Genomic DNA, 19,322 nt, shown 5'->3' with positions numbered 1-19,322 from the left:
CTTTGATCCATGAGCTTCAGATCCCAGTCTCTTGAGTAGCTAGGGTTATAGGAGTGAGCCACCTGCACCCAGCTCTCCATTATTTGAGGGAAGGTCTCATTTTATACACACGATGCAGAATTCCTACTTGTGCTTCCCCATGTCACTAGGGACAAGACACACCTGCCACTTTGCTCAACCACGTGCTTACTGATAGCTAGGCACACGTGCCACACCGAGCCATTGTTGAGACCTGTTTACTTTTATGCCTGAGTGGGCCTCAAGTTGCAATCCCCTATCTCAGCCTCCTGAACAGCCAGGAATAAATTGCAATCCCCTATCTCAGCCTCCTGAACAGCCAGGATTACAGGCACGAGCTGCTGTGCCCAGCTACTTCTAAATTTTCATGAGAAATGTTAGATGATCTCCGAATCAATTTTCTATATTAGAATCTTTTTTTTATTTTGCAGCCTGTATTCAGTAATAAAACCTAGGTATTAAGGCGTGCTTCAAATTTGAGCTGTCTTCCAATTTTTTAGAAAGAATGGAGGACAAAGGGTGAACAAATGCAGCAGCGGTCCTCACTAGATGCTATATTGAAAATGAACTATGAAATTTGTGGGTGTAGATGGAAGGGAAAAACTGGGAGAGAGCAAAGGAAGGGGTGACACTGTCCAAAAAGAAATGTACTTATTACCTGCCTTACTGTAACCTCTCTGTACATTACCTTTACAATAACTTAAAAAAAAAAAGTCAAGAGCAGGGAAGTGGCTGCTACCTCTGACTTTCACGCAGCCTTCCGGGCCCGATGCTTTTCTCTTCACAGTTGTAGCCTCGGCTTTGTTCTGTTTGTGCTGCAGGTACTGGGCCTTTTGCTTCCAAATCTGTAATCAGATCAGTGTACAATAATTTGGAATAAATTAAGAAATACAAAACAAAAAGGAAAGAAATTACAGAAGAGTAAAAAGCAGAAAGGGCACAGTGGAAGGAGGGAGGGAAGGTCAGCACTAGCTTTTAGGTTGAGGTCACTGAATTGGCTATGGACAGCTGACACCTGCTTTGTTGACTTGTGTTTCTGGGCCTCCTGATCACTATCTGAGATACAGTGCAGGCCTTTTGTTTTGATTTTGTTCCTGAAACAAAGCCTGCTGTTACTTGCTTTTCCTGGGCTGGCCTAGACTCATAATCCTCCTGCCTTTGTAAGTGGGTGACAGGTGTGACTCACCACTGCCATAAGTAAGATCACTGTAAGGCTGAGAAGCTGGGATTACAGGTGTGCCCTACTGTGCTGGGGCTGTTAAACTGCCATCCCAAGTTAGATCACAGTAAGGTTGAAACATAAAACTACAGAGCAAACATCTGGATCAATGGAATGTCCATGTGGTTTCAGCCTTTTCTTAAACCTGCTGGCTGGCTGGCAACACCAGTAGCAGGGGTAAGAATGACACATAAACAGCAACGAGAGGTGACCTGCCTTCCTGAACCACTTCCTATCCCCCAGTAGAAAGAGGGCTGTGCACATTCAGGTGTGACTATTCTTGTCTTACTAGCTACTTGATAGCAGTGTACATGATTACTGCCAGTGAGGATGGCCACCTGCAGCCTGTCATGGGTATTACCATGTTTTTATTCTTTTTTGGTGGTACTGGTCAGTGCAGGTCCCTGAGCTTGCTATAGGCAAGCTCTCTATCACTCGAGCCCTATCTCCATTCCTTTTTGCTTTGTTTTTCAGATATTTATGCTTTTTGCCTGGGCTAGCCTCAGACCACAATCCTCCTGTGTAGCTGAGTTACAGAAGTGCCTAACTACACTCAGCTTGTCCTTTGAGATAAAGTCTAGCGTTTTTTTTGGTGCCTGAATTAGTCTCAAACTTAACGATCCTTCTGTCTCTAGCTGAACCAAAATTTATTGGCTGAAGCATGATGCTCAGTTTTCAGATCACAGCTGACTACTGTTTGTAGTAGAGCTCTGACTAGATTTTCTTTTAACATTTAAATCTCTGTCCAGGTTTGGTATTTTTTTGGGGGGCTCAATTAAAAAAAATTTTAGAAAAGATACCATATTTATAGGTGCGCCTTTGCCATGAGCCATTCAACGCTGACAGCATTACTGCCCTCTGGGAAAGCATCTCCCACTGCTTTGTACTTTCTTTGCACTAGTCTACTGCTGTCTGGCTGATTATCTACAGAGGACTGACACGTTTTAGAAGGCAGAGAGCAATGGGAAACATGTCTGAATGATACTTACCAGCTTGTCCTTTTCTGGCAACTGCTTCCACACCTCAGCCAGCTTTTTACTAAGTTCCCCAAAATCTGACAAAAAAAAGGAATAATAATAAAATAGGATTACATTTAAGAAAACAGATGGGAGCAAACACTGCAAAGTGTTTTGAAGATCAGACTGAAGTATCACATGGCTTTCAGAAACCCAGAGCAGACACACCCCTCCCGTTTCTCCTGTGTCTTGGGTGGGGAAGGGGGGGGGGGTGGTCTGGTGAGCACAGGTGAGGCTCAGATCCACACACACACCTACTCTCCAGGGAGCTCCACAGCCTCCTCCTTGTTTCTTTATGTTTGTCCTCATAGTACAAGTTAGGTCGAAGACCACATGTGACACAGAATTTGATAAAAGAAGTTAGCTGCCTCCCCTGTCCCATTTCTGAGAGATCCCAACTGAAGAATGACTTCCTTATGGCAGCCCGGAAGCAACTGTCCAATGGGTACATATTCTTCCATCTGTGTGACCATTCTATGCTCTGTCAGGTACATTCCGGGAACCTCACAGCACAGTAGAGGGGCAGCTGTCTTAGGCTTTAGTTCAGTGAGATGTGTATGGCTAAATGGGCTAAACGTCCTGTGCAAAGTGTGTGAAACACTTTCTTCTCATTTCACCAACTTGATAAATACTTTAACAATATAACATTTTGTTATGCCTTTACTCAAGGGTAGGTGTGTGTGTGTGTGTTTAGTTTTTACATTAACTTTATTTTTAGAGGCAATCTGCATGAGTTAACAAACCCCCATCATTGCCAGCTATTGTAGGAATCATACTCTTTCTTACACATACCAAAAGCTGATACTTAGCAATGAATTCTGGGGGTTGCAAAAGAAGATTTACTGTTTGCACTTGTCTGTAAGGCTTTGTTACAAATTAAACATACACATAAGTGCCATCCAAGTCAGTTTAAAAAATAAAGGTCAACTATAGAATGTTGGAAATAAACTACATATTCATGTGTGTTTAATCTGTGTGCTTCCCCTCCTTACTTGGAGACAGAGATCTCAATATGTAGCCTAGGCTGGCTTCAAACTCCTGATCTTCCTGCCTTTGTCTTCTGAGTACAAGGATTACAAGCGTGTGCCAACATGCCTGACTCCTAAGAATGGTTTATAAGCATTTAATTTTATAGTTTTCTCCCTTTTATCAGTTTAAGAGATGTGTATAGAAAGGTCAACTCTTTTACTGGTGGGGTAAACTAAGGGAAAATCTAAAAGGATTTGTAGCCTGAGTAAAGAAATGATATTTGTCTAAGACTACGGGAAGAAGTTGCCAGCTGGCTGAATTAACCCAATTACGTTGTTTCAGAAATACAGTGGGAAGTTAAAAACAAAAACAAAAATCCTAAACGACAACGACAACAACAACAACAACAAAAACCAAACCCAAACCCCTAAGGAGCAGAAAGAGTCTTACCTATGCCAGGATGGTCAGCCACAATGGTCACGCGATACTCTTTACAGAACACCTGGTAGGCAGACATGTTCTTCTTTTTTGGCTAGGGCCACATAGAAAACAGAATAGGACATCAGAGGACGAGAACCCAAGCGCAGGACCTCCGACTCCATGGTAACAGAACACAAACTTCAGCCATGGTCTTGCATTTAAAGGAGAGTTCCCTATACTAGTCAGCTTTCCATGCTACTTACCAGTCAGAGATGAACAAAAACCAATGCTCAGTTCCCCTGCAAACCCAGCCACTCTTCCTACATCCCATCCCATGCTATGTTCTTCCTTTAGAACATCTTTACCCCCACACTATGTGGATTATCTAGTTTGCTCATCCTTGAAAACCAGGACCCTCAAATTTTCCTTCTCTATTTGGGCCAGAAATTCAACAGCCAAATCCATACTCTTTTTTTGTTTCTCTGGTTTTGATTTCAAATCTTACAGGACTCTGCTTTTCTGTCCCTTGCTATTTATCACATCACATTCTGGTGGCTCAGGGTGAGAAGTAAATAAATAACTGAACACTGCTTTCTATGAAAGCAGGTCTGTCCTCCATGGTGTTAGGTCAATACAAAAAGCAACTGTAATTTGTTTCCATTTTATTTAAACATTATCTTTCAGTAGCTATACAAAGGGGTTTCGATTTAACAAATCAATTTACAAGTACAATATATCTTGTTACCAACATGTGGTTTTTGTGTGTGTGTGTCAGTCCTGGGGCTTGAACTCAGAGCCTGGGCAGGGTCCTTAAGCTTCTTTTGCTCAAGGCTATCACTCTACCACTTGAGCTACAGCGCTACTTCTGGCTTTTTGGTAGCTTAATGAAGAAAGAGTCTTACAGACTTTCCTGCTCAGACTGGCTTTGAATTGCAATCTTCACATCTCAGCCTTCTCAGTAAGTAGGATTACAGGCACGAGCCACCAGCACCCAGCAAATTCTTATCTCCAATTAAAGCTGGAAGTGGAACTCTGACTCAAGTGGTAAGCACCAGTCTTGGGGAAAAGCTAAAAACATAAGGCTTGAAGTACAAACAAAAAAAGATGATCACTTTCTAACGTTAATCTCATAAACTAAGATGTTTTCTGTATGGTTTTCCTAAAGAAAGAAAATTAGAAACCATGCTTTCCTCATTTGCAATAATCAAAACGATGATTTATTCCCTACCTCCTCCTAAGACAGCTCTTCTCATCCTGCAGTTACTATAATGACACAAGTGAGTCATGCTTTAAAAAGCTACTGGGAACTACTGTTTGCCTTAACGTTTTTTTTTTTTTTTTTCTGGGTCGATCGTGGGCCTCAACTCTGGGCCTGAGTGCTGTCCCTCAGCTCTTCAGCTCAAGGCTAGCACTATTCCACTTGCGCCACTTCCGGCTTTTTCTGCCTATGTCGTGCTGAGGAATTGAACCCAGGCCTCATGCATGCAAGGCCAGCACTCTACCACTGAGCCACCTTCCCCAGCCCCTTGAGTCAAGTTTTATGAGCAAAACCTAACAGAGATCACAATCCCGGTACCTAACACCAGAAGCACATCTTGTTTTGAACGAGAGTTGCTTTACTTGCTGCCTTAGTTCTTACACACTGTTCTCTGTGGTAAGTATCCCCACAAACCTAAGACAGCATGAAAGCGAGCTGGTCAGTAGCTCTGACGTCAATTCCAGACGGAACTCTGAACTCCATGGAGGAATGGAAACATCCCTAGAGCACCTTCCAAGTATCTACACTGGATGACATGGTACTCACTTGGAAAACGGTGTCATGCTTGCTAAAAACTTAGTTTTTTAAAAGATTTTTTTCTTCCTTTCCCTCCCTTCCTTCTCTCCTTCCTTCCTTCTTTCCTTCCTTTTTTAACTGGACCTGGGACTTGAAGTCTGGGCCTGGTGCTGTTCCTGAGCTTCCTTTGCTTAAGGCTAGTAGCTCTACCATAGCTCCACTTCTGGCTTTTTGTGGTTACTTGCAGATAAGAGTTTCTTGGACTTTCCTGCCTGGGCTAGCATCAAATTGTGATCCTGAGATCTTAGCCTCTTGAACAGCTAGGATTATAGGTGTGAGCCACTAGCACCTGGCTAAAATTTTAGTTTTAATTGGGTAAGGGCAGACGTATTACTCAGTTTCCTCGTTAGTTTGGGGGACATAAAGTTTAATGAAAGAGTAAAATGCATAAAAGAATTAGTTTCAGGGGCTGGGAAGGTGGCTCAGTGGTAGAGCGCTTGCCTTGCATGCTCGAGGCCCTGGGTTCGATTCCTCAGCACCACATAAGTAAAAAGAAAAAAGCCGGAAGTGGCGCTGTGGCTCAAGTGGTAGAGCACTAGCCTTGAGCTGAAGAGCTGAGGGACAACGCCTAGGCCCAGAGTTCAGGCCCCACCACCGGACCCCCCCAAAAAAAAGAAAAAAAAAAAGAATTAGTTTCAAAGGCTGGGCTTTGGTGGCTCACACCTGTAATCCTAGCTACTCAGGAGGTTGAGATCTGAGGACTGGGGTTCAAAGCCAGCCCAGGCAGGAAAGCCCATGAAACTCTTATTTCTTAACAGACCACTAGAAAACCAGAAGTGGTGCTGTGGCTCAAGTGGTAGAGTGCTTAGCCTTGAGCTGAAGTGCTGAGGACAGTGCAGAGGCCCAGAGTTCAAGCCCCACGACCAACAGAAAAAAAAAAATTAGTTTCAAAATCTTAGTTTTTGAAAAATGGCTTGTCTATGTGCCTTGCAAAAAACTTTTTAACAAAAATCTTTACTCCTGAGCTGTAGGATTAATCTAGTTAACTATTACTTAATTAACCAGTCAATATTGACTAGTGAGAAACATAGAATATGTGCATGAAAGATTTCATAATTCATTTGGCTATATTATAAAACTTGCAAGTTGGGTGCGAGGTGGCTCACGCCTGTAATCCTTGTTCTTCAGGAGGCTGAGACTTGGGGATTGAGGTTTCCAGCCTGGGCAGGAAAGTTCCTGAGACTGTAATCTCCAATTAACCAGCCAAAAACTAGAAGTTGAGGTGTGTCTCAAGTGGTAGAGCACCAGCCTTGAGTAAAAAAGCGAAGTGCTTAGGCCATGTGAATTCAAGTCCTAGTATACACACCCAGACACCCAGACACACCCCCAAAACAAGGAAATTTGCAAAGAAGCATTTTAACAATGTTTTTTAAAATATAATACTGTATATGTTTAACCTCTCTATCCCTAGACCACTTTAACTATAACAAAGTAAGACTAAGTTTAAAACAATTAATCAGAGTTGGGGACAGTGGTTCACATTTGCAATTCTAGCTATCTGGGAAACAGAAATTCGGAGATCACTGTTTGAGGTCAGCCCAGGGAAAGTGTTCCTGAGATTCCACCTCAACCAACAGGTGTGGTGCCATGTGCTTGTCATGCCAGATATGTGGGAAATCTAAATAGGAGGATTATAGTCCATCAGCCCATAAACTCAAGACCTTTTATAAAATATAACCAGAGCAAAAAGCACTGGCTGGAGTGCCTGCTCAGCAAGCGCAAGGTCCTAGGTACTACCAAAAGGCTAGTAATAATAATCACAATATTTAACCAACATATTGGATGTAATTTTGCATGCGGTAATAAAGAAGCCTTTCTCATACCACTTACTAAGGGGCTTTATTCAATTACATAGAAGATGAATTTACTGAATAAGTTCTGAGTGGTAGTAGAGCAACTGAGTAAATTGTGAAAGCCCCACAAAATTTAAAGTTCAAAACCTTTTGACATTGTCTTGGCTACACCATACACCACATATTTGATCCTGAATGAAACATATGAGAAGTGACAGCTTTTCTGATTAGTGACAATGGAAGCATTTCAATGACAAAGAAGGAAAAGTAAGCCGGGTGCCGGTGGCTCACACCTGTAATCCTAGCTACTCAGGAGTCTGATTTCTGAGGACTGCGGTTCAAAGCCAGCCAGGGCAGGAAAGTGAGTGAGACTCTTATCTCTTATCTCCAATTAACCACTAGTTCCAAGTGGAACTCTCAGAGTGGTTACCTGAGCTGAAGAGCTCAGGGACAGCACTCAGGCCCTGAGTTCAAACCCTACAACAGATGAGGAGGAAGGAGGAGGAAGGAGGAGGAAGGAGGAGGAAGGAGGAAGGAGAAAGGAACCCAAAAGGAAGGAAAAGTTTCAAAAGTAACAGAAAAAGTAACTTATTACTGAACTGAGCAGTTCTTTGGGAGGCTGAGTCAGGAGGATTGTTAATTTGAAGACAACCTGGGCTACATAATGAGATGCTGCCTTAAAAAAACAACAACACACAATTAAAAGAGCAAAGAAGCAAAAAACAGTCCTCCGCCATTCATCTATTAATGTACTACAGACATCCAGACTATAGCCAAGAGTGAAGCATATAATCTAACAGATAAGACAGATAATGATGTCTGTGTAATGAAACACCTTGCTATTTCAGGGAAAGTCCTGGGTGCTACGGGAACATGAAATAGGAATGCTACACCAAATCAGAGAGTCAGAGGAAGAAGTGACTTCAGGAGAGGTGACTTTAATTTAATCTAGACCTGAAAGCTGGGTAGAATTAGACAGATGAAATAATTATGAGTGTCCTGGGCAGAGAGAACATGTGGTACACTCATCAAAAGACAGTAAGAAATGGGATAAGAGGATGTCCAAAGCTGAGTGTGTGTGTGTGTGTGTGTGTGTGTGTGAAGAGCATGACTCTAGGCCGAAGAAGCAGTTCCAGTACACTCATCAAAAGACAGTAAGAAATGGGATAAGAGGATGTCCAAAGCTGAGTGTGTGTGTGTGTGTGTGTGTGTGTGTGTGAAGAGCATGACTCTAGGCCGAAGAAGCAGTTCCAGTACACTCATCAAAAGACAGTAAGAAATGGGATAAGAGGATGTCCAAAGCTGGGTGTGTGTGTGTGTGTGTGTGTGTGTGTGTGTGTGTGTGTGTGTGTGTGTGTGTGTGTGTGTGTGTGTGTGTGTGTGTGTGTGTGTGTGTGTGTGTGTGTGTGTGTGTGTGTGTGTGTGTGTGTGTGTGTGTGTGTGTGTGTGTGTGTGAGAAGAGCATGACTCTAGGCCGAAGAAGCAGTTCCAGTATTTCCAGCAAGCAGTTTCACAGTCAGGACTGTTGAAAACACACTGGAAAAGAGCAAGAGCAAAAAGAGAGCCATCTGGAGGCTGCTGCCAGAGGGCCAGGGGACAGGGATGCGGCCTACAGCAAACAGATTGGACAGGAAGGAAAAGAAAAAGAATTAATGAAGGAAATGTGGCAAAGTAGAGACCAACAGAGCTGAGTTAGAATCCAACTATAAATTGCTAAGAGTTGTGCAAGTGGCTTCATCTTCCTGAGCTTCCATTTCCCTCTAAGTAAAACTTGGAGGGCTGAGGATGTAGCTCAGTGGTAGAGCATTTGCCTCGCATATGAATGGCCCTGGGTTCAATCCCTAGCACAGGGGCTAAGGAACATAAAAATCTTTGGACAAGACTATTTAATTCAGAGGTAAGGGTTACCCAGTTAGTGGCGCCGGTAGCTCACGCCTGTAATCCTAGCTACTCAGGAGGCTGAGATGTGAGGATTGTGGTTCAAAGCCATCCCAGGCAGGAAAGTCTGTGAGACTCTTATCTTCAATAAACCCACCAGAACACTGAAAGTTGTGCTATAGCTCAAGTAGTAGAGCGCTTGCCTTGAGCTGAAGAGCTGAGGGACAGCGCCCAGGCTCAGAGTTCAAGCCCCATGACCCTCCCCCCCCCAAAAAAAAGAAATTGTTATTAAGGAATTGTACAAATGAGTTACAATTCCATAAGTTAGGTAAGCAGAACAATATCACCCCTTCTTTCGCTTTCCCCTATTTTCACCCTCTGGTCCCTACCCATAAGTTGCACAGTTCACTTTTTACATAGTGTATATTGGATACTATGACTGCATTTGTTCACCCTTCTTCCTTTCATTCCTGTGTCCCTCTTTTGCCCCCCCTCCCAGAAAAGAAAAAAAAAAAGAAAAAAACCATAAAGAACACCAGCAATAACAACAAAAACCCCATGTTTCCATTTCCTGGAATTTTTTTTTGGTGAGTAGTATTTTAGATGTTCAGAGGAGTTATGCCTTTGGGCTCTTCTCCTACTCTAAGTCTGTGTGTAAATGCATAGTGGCTCCCATGACTGCTCCCTGGTGGACACGTCCTCCCCTTACACATGGGCAAGACTGGTGAATACAAAGGTCATCAGTCCCAGGATTGTATTTCGTTATATAGCAAAGGGGATTTGCAGCCGTCATTAAGATACCTAGTGGGTTGAATCTGAATCAATCCTTACTGGCCCTGACCATATCAGACGAACCCCTAAAAGAGATAAGCAGGTCAAAGAGACAATCACCAATTAACCACCAAAGAAGCTAGAATGGAGGCATGGCTCAAGTTGTAGGGCATCAGCCAGGAAAGAATAAAAAGGAACAGAGTCCTGGACCAGCCATGATATTGCTTCCCTACTGACCAGGAAGCACTCTAATGAGTTGAAGGAAACTCATGTTACATCTGCTTTTGCCCCCCCCCCCCCGCCACCCCCTTTTTATTTTTTATTTTGCCAGTCCAGAGGCTTGAATGCTGGGCTTGGGCTCTGTCCCTAAGCTTCTTTTGCTCAAGGCTAGTGTTCTACCACTTGAGCCACAGTGCCACTTCTGTTTGCTTTTGCTTCTTAAAGACTGTTGCCTTCTTCTTCCTCTTCTTCCTTCTTCTTCTTCTGCTTTCTTCTTCTTCTTCTTCTTCTTTCTCCTCCTCCTCCTCCTTCTTCCTCCTCCTCTTCCTCTTCTTCTTGTTTTCCAATATATGAGATTTGGCAGAGTTTTTTCCCTAGAGGCAGGTATTACACTGAGGCAGGATATTAGATGCATAAAAAAATCTCCTTGTCAAGCCAGTCTATATGTAAACAGACTGGTTTTCAAGTATATTTTCTGTTTTTGCAGGACTTTAAGATATAAGCAACAGTGATTGTAACATTAGCCAGTGTCTAAGCCACACCCTGTGCTAAGGTATTATTTGTACCGGTAATGGAACCTAATCCCATCGTACAAAGGAGCAAACAGGAGGAAGCAGGCAATCTTAAGGGGATAGAGTAAGCAGCGGTTTGCTGAATTCTTCAGACAGGCTTTGCACCATTTATTATAGTCTGCTTCTTAAATTAAAAAAAATATATAGAACAATCTTTACAGTTTTTACTAAAACCAACCTCAGATTCCAGGACAGTACTTTTTTTTTCCCCCTTTCCTTTCCTCCACTTCCCCATTATTCTTCCTTCCTCTTTTGAGATAGCGTCTCACAGGCTAAACTGATTTTGAACTCTTGAGCTCCTGCCTTAGAACTTTTATTTTTGAGAGAGAGAGAGAGAGAGAGAGAGAGATCCTTATATAATACGATCACAAATCTAATTATATCTTATTAGTAGATCAACAAACAATGCAGAGTGTGCCAGGCACTCACTGCCAGAACCAGCCTTAGGTTGCTTGGAGGACGTGCATTCTGGGAATTTACAGAAACCTGAAGGCATATGTTGAAAGTGGCGACACTACAGGACCCTTTTGAGTGACAATGAATGGGCTTTTATTAATTTAGTAAGACCAAAAGGTATGTTTGATATGTGGCTGTATCCTCCTCCCAAAATATAATGAAAAACATCCACTCTGATGGGATGACTATTGGTTTCCATTGGAAACCACCAAGGTATGATCACACTTTTCCTTAGAAAGCAGGACACACACACACACACACACACACACACACACACAACCACATAAGCAATACAAACAAAAAGCAAAGGCTACCCTTCATCAGGCAGTACAATTTCTCTTCTTTGCGTTAGTCCAAATCCCCCCAAGTCCACCCTCATGTTCACACCTAAACAGCTCACCTCCTAGTACAAGGGGCCCCTTTCCTCATACTTGAGGGCCACAACCCTGCTAGCATGACGCTAAGCTATATGAAGTGGTCTTTCTCTGTCCTTCTGTTTCTCCTTCAACGTAAGTGCCCCCTCTTTCTTCTCCCAGTCGGGCACATAACCAGGCCTGGTACTGCTTACGTTCCAGGATCAGAAGAGAGAGGATGGCTTCACAGAGGGATGGCTGGAGAGTCCCTCCCCCACGATGGCCCCTGTAGTCTTCTAAAACATTCTGCTCATGGGCTCATTTCTTTTTTTGTTGTTGTTTTGTTTTGTTGGTTGTGGGGCCTGAACTCTGGGCCTGGGCACTGTCCTTAAGCTCTTCAGCTTAAGGCTAGCGCTCTACCACTTGAGTCACAGAGACACTTCTGCTTTTTCTGCTTATATGGTTCTGAGGATCGAACCCAGGGCCTCACGCATGCAAGGCAAGCACTCTACCACTGAGCCACCTTCCCAGCCCCCATGGGCTCATTTCTGATCTATTCATACATTTCATTTATTGCACACGGACACCTAAATCTGAATCCAAATTACAATGGTTCTACTAAGTTGTGGGCTTTATATGGTTCAAAGATAAAGTCCCCCAAATTATTTTTGCAACAACCTCAGCTCTGTAAAGATATGGCATGAAACTGGCAACTGTTCTGATGTCAACCTATTGCTACTCTTGGAACGTTAAAATCCCCAGCAGTGCCCCCATGAGTTGGTGTAGTACCCATAGGACCTTGGCACATAAGGCCCCAAACACATGTACATATATCACCTCATTTACTCCTCGGTAGTTCTATTTTTTTTTTTTTTTTTGTGGTCATGGGGCTTGAACTCTGGGCTTGGGCGCTGTCCCTCAGCTATTTAGCTCAAGGCGAATGCTCTACTGCTTGAGCTACAGTGCCATTTCCAGTTTTCTGGTGGTTTATTGGAGACAAGAGTCTGGGGTGGGGGGGTGGGGGGGGGGAGAATTGGGTGGGGGGGGCGGGGGGAGGCTGGGAAGAAAAAACAAAAACAAAAACAAAAAAAAGAGTCTCACGGTCTTTCCTGCCCAGGCCGGCTTTGAACCATGATCCTCAGATCTCAGCCTCCTGAGTAGCTAGGATTACAGGCGTGAGCCACCAGCGCCCGGCTACTCCTCAGTAGTTCTTGTCCAACACCTCACAGCTCCGAAGGAGCACAGCGAAGTCAGGACTTAGACCAAGCTATCTGGCTCCTCAGCCCAACACCTTAATTGCTTAACTATTCTGAGTGTACTGTTTAGTCTTTAATTCTAAATTATCTTCTTCTAAATCAGTTATTCTCATCTTTATTAGTTTTATTATAGCTCAGGTCATAAAATCTAAGACTGAAGGACCCACAGCTTTTAGTATTTCTACCAAGTGGCTCTCCAGCCTCTGCTCACTGATGGCTGATGGACACTACACTTGATACACATCTTTTTACCTCTGGATGGGCTCTGTCCCTAACTTTTAGACAGTTCTTAGACTGAAACAAAACACAGCAAAGAACACTTTTTTTACGGCTCCAGGAAGGTTTTGTGCCCAGGTTAGGTTTCAACAACATGGTAAATTGAAAGTAGTAGTGCGTAGTTGTAATGAATTCCAGCGCTTAGGAGGCTAAAGCAGTAGGATCCAGCGTTTAAGAACACCTGGGCTACATAGCCAAGACACTGTCTCACAAACAAACAAAACACCCTGCTCCCCCCCACCATGGTGTATAAATAGTTGTTGGACTAGATTCAGGCTAGTTCTGATTTTTTTGGATGGTCACAATCTAACATCAAGGTTCTGGCTATAAACTAAACGTCTCAGTAGCTGCTAGCCACATAGGGAATTGCAAATGAAAAGTCTACGACCTTGAGGAGATCACTATTTCTCAATGCACTTAGGTTCACTTGTTTCCACCCTCCAGGATTCGAGGTCAGGTGTCAGACCCTGTACACTTTCCATGGGATATATTCAGGTTAAGACTTTCTCGCAATATATTACCTAATTTATAAATGTCTATGAAAACACATGCCTTTGACCATAAGGGCCTCATAGCCCAGGCTGGCCTTGAAATCTTTTTCTTTTGTTGGTTGTGGGGCTTGAACTCTGGGCCTGGGTGCTGTCCCTCAGCTCTTCAACTACCACTTGAGCCACCGCACCACTTCCAACATTTTCCGTTTATGTGGTGCTGAGGAATCGAACCCAGGGCCTCATGCATGAGAGGCAAGCACTCTGCCACTGAGCCACATTCCTAGCCCCTGGCCTTGAAATCTTGATCGTCCTGCCTGCACTTTCTAATGGCTGAGATTAAAATGTATGCTACCACATTTGGCAAAATGTCTTTGTTTTTTTAAGGAGACACATAAAGACACAGCCTTAAAACACAATAGTGGGAAACTTTCTGGAGTTGAGAGCAAAGAAATCAAATGTAGGCAACTGATTTCTCATTCGTACTGCCTGCATGGACAGTGAGCGGCCCAAGATCAAGAATCACGTCCTGTTCATCTCTGCCCAGCCTGGCTCCTACCAGAGCATAGAGCCTAAGCACTTGAATGGTGGGAGAGAGAGAGGAGAGAAGAGAGAGGAGAGAGAGAAGAGAAGGAAGAGAGAGAGAGAGGAGAGAGGAGGGCGGGGGGGAGAGAGAGAGGGAGAGAGAGGGAGAGAGAGGGAGAGAAAGGGAGGGGAAGCGTGTCCAGGTCTTGTCTCACAAACCTGCTCTGTGTGTTCACAGGGTTGGTCATCATTATGCTAGTTTTGAAAATTCCTCTCCCTAAATGAACTCAAAGCACATCTCTTCATATCTCTCAGTTGTCCTGACAGTCAGTGTGGCTCCTTCTACAAACTCCTTCTAAGAACCACCTGGAATAAACCTTGGCATTCTCAATACCGTGACCGGCACAATGAGAGAACAACACTATGAAGAAAAGCTGTACATAATTAAGACTGCTCTTATTTTTTGTACCAGACAGACTTGGCTATTGGCAACGTTTCACGCTTCGATTCATTCCAAAGATCCTCTTGACCCTTGCTAAACACTGGCGGCTCCTCAGTGGCTGAACAAGTTCACTTCCTGTTCAGGGAGAACCTGAGCATCACTAACCCCGCTGCAGAAAACATCTTACCTTTTCTCCCCGCTCTCTCTCTCTGTCCCTCTCTTCTTTTTTCTTTTTTTTCTCACCATGTCCATCCATATGGAGGGCAGGAGGTGCAGGGGTGGGGGTGGAGGCTCCAGTGTATGGGAGGCTGGGGGGAGGACCAGCGGTCATGGGGGCCTCTCCTGCTGCCGCCATGGACAGTCCTGAACTTCTCTTGGACTTGGAGTGTCGCCTCTCTTTATGCTTCTCCTTGTCCTTCTTCTTTTTGCTCTTCTTTGACTTCTTTTTCTTCTTGATTTCCCGGTAAGAATCATCTATTACTAATTCACCGGCCTCTAGCTCCCCACCAGAGGACGAGTCTGATTCTACTAGAACGGGCTCGAGCCCTGACAGGTCAAGGTTAGCACTTTGGGGTTCTGGAAACTGTGAGGCATCGGACATACAGCCTTCAGGGCCAGGAGATGCATGTGAGTCTGAGGATGACTTGTGCTTTTTCCGGGCTGTTTTCAGGAAGTTCTGTAGCTCGTGTCCTAGGAGTAAAGCACCTTGCTCATCCCGAGCTGATTTCTTAGAGGATTTCTTCACAGCTGCTTGTTGGGAAGGGTACTGAAAAGATTCCTCCTCAACTGAGCTGCTTCCCTTCTCCTTTGGCGACAGAATGAGTTTCATCTTTAAGCCGTCCGGCTCACGAAGGGTCAGTGTTTCTGTGTTCACAAAGAGTGGCTTCATTTTTTTGGATTTGTGGGTGCTGCTGTCCTCCAGGGAGAGCTCCCCACTGCTGCCACTGCCCTTCTTCCTGTGGTGTTCCTTTTTACTCTCTGAATGGCTGGAGGAGCTAGAGGACTTCTCTCCTGCCTTTTTGGGGGGCTTGGAGCCCGTGGCCAGGGGGGAAGTGATAGCTTTCAACAGGTCCATAGCTGTATCGGCAGGTGGCGGGCTGGACTTTTTCTTTTTCTTCTGTGATGATTCCAAAGACGAAATGTCTAGAAATAATCAAGAGAGGTACTGTCAACAGGACAGGAAGCAACTTCCAGCAAGTTTTCTCTCTCCCCGAAAACAACCAACTAACATGAGGAAGAGGCTAAGAGGAGTGACTTGAGGGGAGACGCTTTGGTTCCTAATGTTTGGAGATGATACTCATGTATACTTCTTGGCTTGATAGACTTTGCCTTTGAACCTTGAGACCATTCTTGCCACTAAAGTTGTTTCTCTTCGCTGAGTCTTCACAAGCAACCAAAGAGAGCATACCCAGAAGAACAGACTATGGCTGTGGGATTAAGGGTAGTTGTAATTTAGATTAGATCACAGATAGAGTATCGTTTGTTTCTGTGTTCAGGACAAACTCATCCTGGCGAAAGGTTAGATACAGCTAAGAAAACTGGTTTTGTGAGTGGATATACACTGGCTGAGAAATGACTCAGAGACATGGGCCAGAGGGTCCAAGGATTGCATTTGGCAAAAGGATAGCGCTAGATAACAATGGCACAGATAAGTGGATGGTTGGGGGGAGAAGGAGCCTGGTACCTGGTATATCACAAATGAAGACTGTTCTTCTATGCTGAATCCTCCAAAATACCAGCCCTCCACCTCTCTCCTCCTTCACAATGGTTTATCGGCACTCAGAACAAGAACCACTGTCCTGTTAAATAGGCCACTGAGTCAGCAACATCTGGATCCTTTTCCCCTACCCCTACTCCAAGAACCAGAGATGTGCCTAGCCCACCTGCTGCCCTTACCTCCATAGTAGTAATCATCAGAGGAGTGCTTCCTCTTCTTCTTGTGTGTGTCCGTGCCCAAGAAGTAAAGTTCACTATCCTGCAATAGAAAAGCAAGTATTCACCAACTAGAAGATGAGGAGACAAAGAGTTGGACACTATTTCTTTGAGTTAATTTTTTTTTTAACTTTTAAAAGTTTATGTTATTGTAAGAGTGATATCAGAGGGTGTTACAGTTATATAAGTACGGTAATGAGTACCCTTCTTGTCAAACATTGTTATCCCCTCCCTTGTTTTCTCCCACTCCCCCATGGGCACTATTTTTTTTATTTTTTTGGTTGTGGAACTTGAACTCTGGGCCTGGCTGCTGTCCCTCAGCTCTTCAACTCAAGGTGAGCACTCTATCACTCGAGCCATAGTGCCACTTCTGGTTTTCTGAGTGGCTTATTGGAGATGAGTGTCATGGACAAGTTGGGCACTGGTGGCTCACAACTGTAATCCTAGCTACTCAGAAGGCTGAGATCTGAGGATCGTGGTTCAAAGTCAGCCCGGGAAAGAAAGTCCATGAGACTCTTACCTCCAATAAACTACTAGAAAACCAGAAGTGGCACTGTGGCTCAAGTGGTAGAGCGCTAGCCTTGAGCTGAAGAGCTCAGGGACAGCACCCAGGCCCAGAGTTCAAACCCCAAGACTGACAAAAAAAAAAAGAAAAGACTTTCCTGCTTGGGCTGGTTTTGAACTGTGATCCTCAGATCTCAGCCTCCGGAGTAGCTAGGATTTTTTTTTTTTGTAGGTCATGGAGCCTGAACTCTGGGCCTGGGCGCTGTCCCTCAACTCTTCAGTTCAAAGCTAGCAGTCTTCCACTTGAGCCACAGCACCACTTCCGTCTTTTTCTGATCATGTGGTGCTGAGGAACTGAACCCAGGGCCTCATGCATGCAAGGCAAGCACTCTACCACTGAGCCACCTTCCCAGCCCTTGAGTAGTTAGGATTACAGGTGTGAGCCACCAGAGCCCAACTTGGGCACTATTCTTTTTTTTTTTTTTTTTGATCCTCGTGGGGCCTGAACTCTGGGCTTGGGCGCTGTCCCTCAGCTCTTCAGCTCAAGGCTAACGCTCTACCACTTGAGCCACAGCGCCACTTCCGGCTTTTTTCTTTTTGCTTATGTGGTGCTGAGGAATCGAACCCAGGGCCTCAGGCATGCAAGGCAAGCGCTCTACCACTGAGCCACCTTCCCAGCCCCGTGGGCACTATTCTTATTCTTTGATTTTCAACCTTACAGAACAAAATAAGGGACAGGAAGTAATAAAAATAGACATCTTTTTTCCTCTTTAAGGTTTTAAAAAAGACACTTCTGTCTTCAAACATTAGGAAATATGGTTAAAGTGTAGTTTAAAACTTCATTCTGTTTACAGCGTACCTTTAACTTCTTCTTGGAAGAATTCCTGACCTGAGCAGCGATTTCTTCCTCTTCCCTTAAGAAGTCTTTGTAAGAGCGTTTCTTTTCTCGTTGGCTCCGACCAGCGGCAAGTCCTACGTCTTCAAAGCTGTGATCACCATCAAAGCAATCTGGGAAGCACAGGTGCATTTGAGAAAGGAAATGAGAAAGTCAAGTAGGTAACAAGTGAACGCAACCATCCCATTTCTGAATTAAAATTATGTTATAGAGTCCACTGAAATACAGGGCTAGACCCAGAGAGTCAAGGATATTTCTTGATGACCTGCTGCAAACCGTAAGTATCCAACCTGAAGAAACAGTATTTCCATACTATGCAAATGTGCATCCTCAGACATGGTTTCTTAGTTGTGACTGGCAGTAGACAGACTTGCAGAGGTTAAGGCTGAAAAGAATAAGGATTCATGTGCTGTGCTGCTCTGTGGGAGTCCAGTGTGTGATTCCTATGCCCAGACTCCTGCAACTGGAGCTGGCAAGGACCAAGAGTGCTGCAGGGGATCACACCAGTAAGTTAAGAGACTCTCAATTCAGACTCTCGTGTTGGAATCCCTGTCCTGGTGTTCGTTTCCACGGGCCCAGTCTGGGGATGATGGAGGCTGAGTGTCTTAACAATGCTCTGGACCATCACTTGGGAGTCCAGGCTGAGGTGCCCGGTCCTGGTTTCTACATCCACGGCCTGCCAGGACTGAAGAGATAACCCCCTTTGGAATGCTTCTCTGAGTAAGGGGCCATACCTTCTTTCTTCACGGAGTCATCATAAGCCATGGTGGATTCTGCAGGGCCTTTGAGAATGTGTCACTGTGTCCAGGCTCCTTCCCGTCTACAGGGCCAGGTCTGAGAAACAAAGAAGGAAAACCCTCCTGTAATGCGAAATCACTGTGGAGAAGCAACCATCCTGGTGGAAATGCGAAGTGATCCAGGGGCCGACTGGAAGGGCCTTGAGAGAGACAGGAATGTCTTGTCATCTCCTCATTCTGTCTGTGAGTACAACTGGGTAGAAACTGCAGGAAGTGTGCTAGCCTTAATAAGATTTGAGTCAGGAATTAAAGTTGCTTGGAGGGAGTATATCAACTACTTCCTAAGATTAAAAATACTTCCAAAATTAATGAGAATTTCTGGAATGCCAACACAGCTGTTCTTTAACAAGGAGGCAGGGTAAAAACTTGACATTAAGTCAGGTTTAGTTTAGTCTTGGTGACAAGCAGACAGGTAAAGCCAGATGAAGAGGAAGAGAGACCATCAAACACTTGAAGACCACAGGACCCTACTAGCTGATGAGCTGGTAAAATTTACTGTATTATAACTTAAGATAGAAATGATGATGTTTGGGTATCATGTAGAGGACAGCATATTAAAGAACTTTTGATGCTTTATTTTGCATTGTTAAGCTACATGAATTTGCTACAATTCATGGAGGTATTTAGGTAGATTTTTTTTTTTTTGCCTTAGTTGGCCATATGACAGTTTGCAACACTAATAGCCTTTT

The 19,322-nt window shown here is 44.2% G+C and overlaps 1 protein-coding gene and 1 non-coding gene across 5 annotated transcripts in view; both read right to left on the bottom strand.

Annotated features, from left to right (window-relative positions):
- Hmgxb4 (HMG-box containing 4) overlaps window positions 1–19,322 on the bottom strand; it is a 28,380-nt gene that overhangs the window by 4,776 nt on the left and 4,282 nt on the right. For 2 of the 4 annotated variants that reach the window (XR_006149527.1, XM_042693332.1), the window contains exons 2-8: window positions 18,571–18,670; window positions 17,801–17,949; window positions 16,402–16,480; window positions 14,693–15,648; window positions 3,673–3,754; window positions 2,227–2,291; window positions 758–863 (exon numbers count right to left, since the gene is read on the bottom strand). Coding sequence is in view for 3 of the 4 variants with exons in the window: in XM_042693332.1 (XP_042549266.1) it covers window positions 758–863; window positions 2,227–2,291; window positions 3,673–3,754; window positions 14,693–15,648; window positions 16,402–16,480; window positions 17,801–17,949; window positions 18,571–18,601 (1,468 nt within the window). In the remaining variant the exon portion in view is untranslated. Of the gene's footprint in view, window positions 1–757; window positions 864–2,226; window positions 2,292–3,672; window positions 3,755–14,692; window positions 15,649–16,189; window positions 16,305–16,401; window positions 16,483–17,800; window positions 17,950–18,570; window positions 18,671–19,322 lie in introns of those variants that run through there. The other 2 variants (XM_042693335.1, XM_042693334.1) reach the window with 2 other exon arrangements.
- Window positions 3,025–3,150, bottom strand: LOC122119332. The gene has a single exon (XR_006149539.1). It is a non-coding gene; the product is annotated as a small nucleolar RNA SNORA40 (small nucleolar RNA).

This window comes from Dipodomys spectabilis, unplaced genomic scaffold, assembly GCF_019054845.1.
Source record: "Dipodomys spectabilis isolate Male_0828 unplaced genomic scaffold, ASM1905484v1 ptg000163l, whole genome shotgun sequence".
Taxonomy (NCBI): Eukaryota; Metazoa; Chordata; class Mammalia; order Rodentia; family Heteromyidae; genus Dipodomys; species Dipodomys spectabilis.
This window is presented reverse-complemented; position numbering and strand designations above follow the sequence as displayed.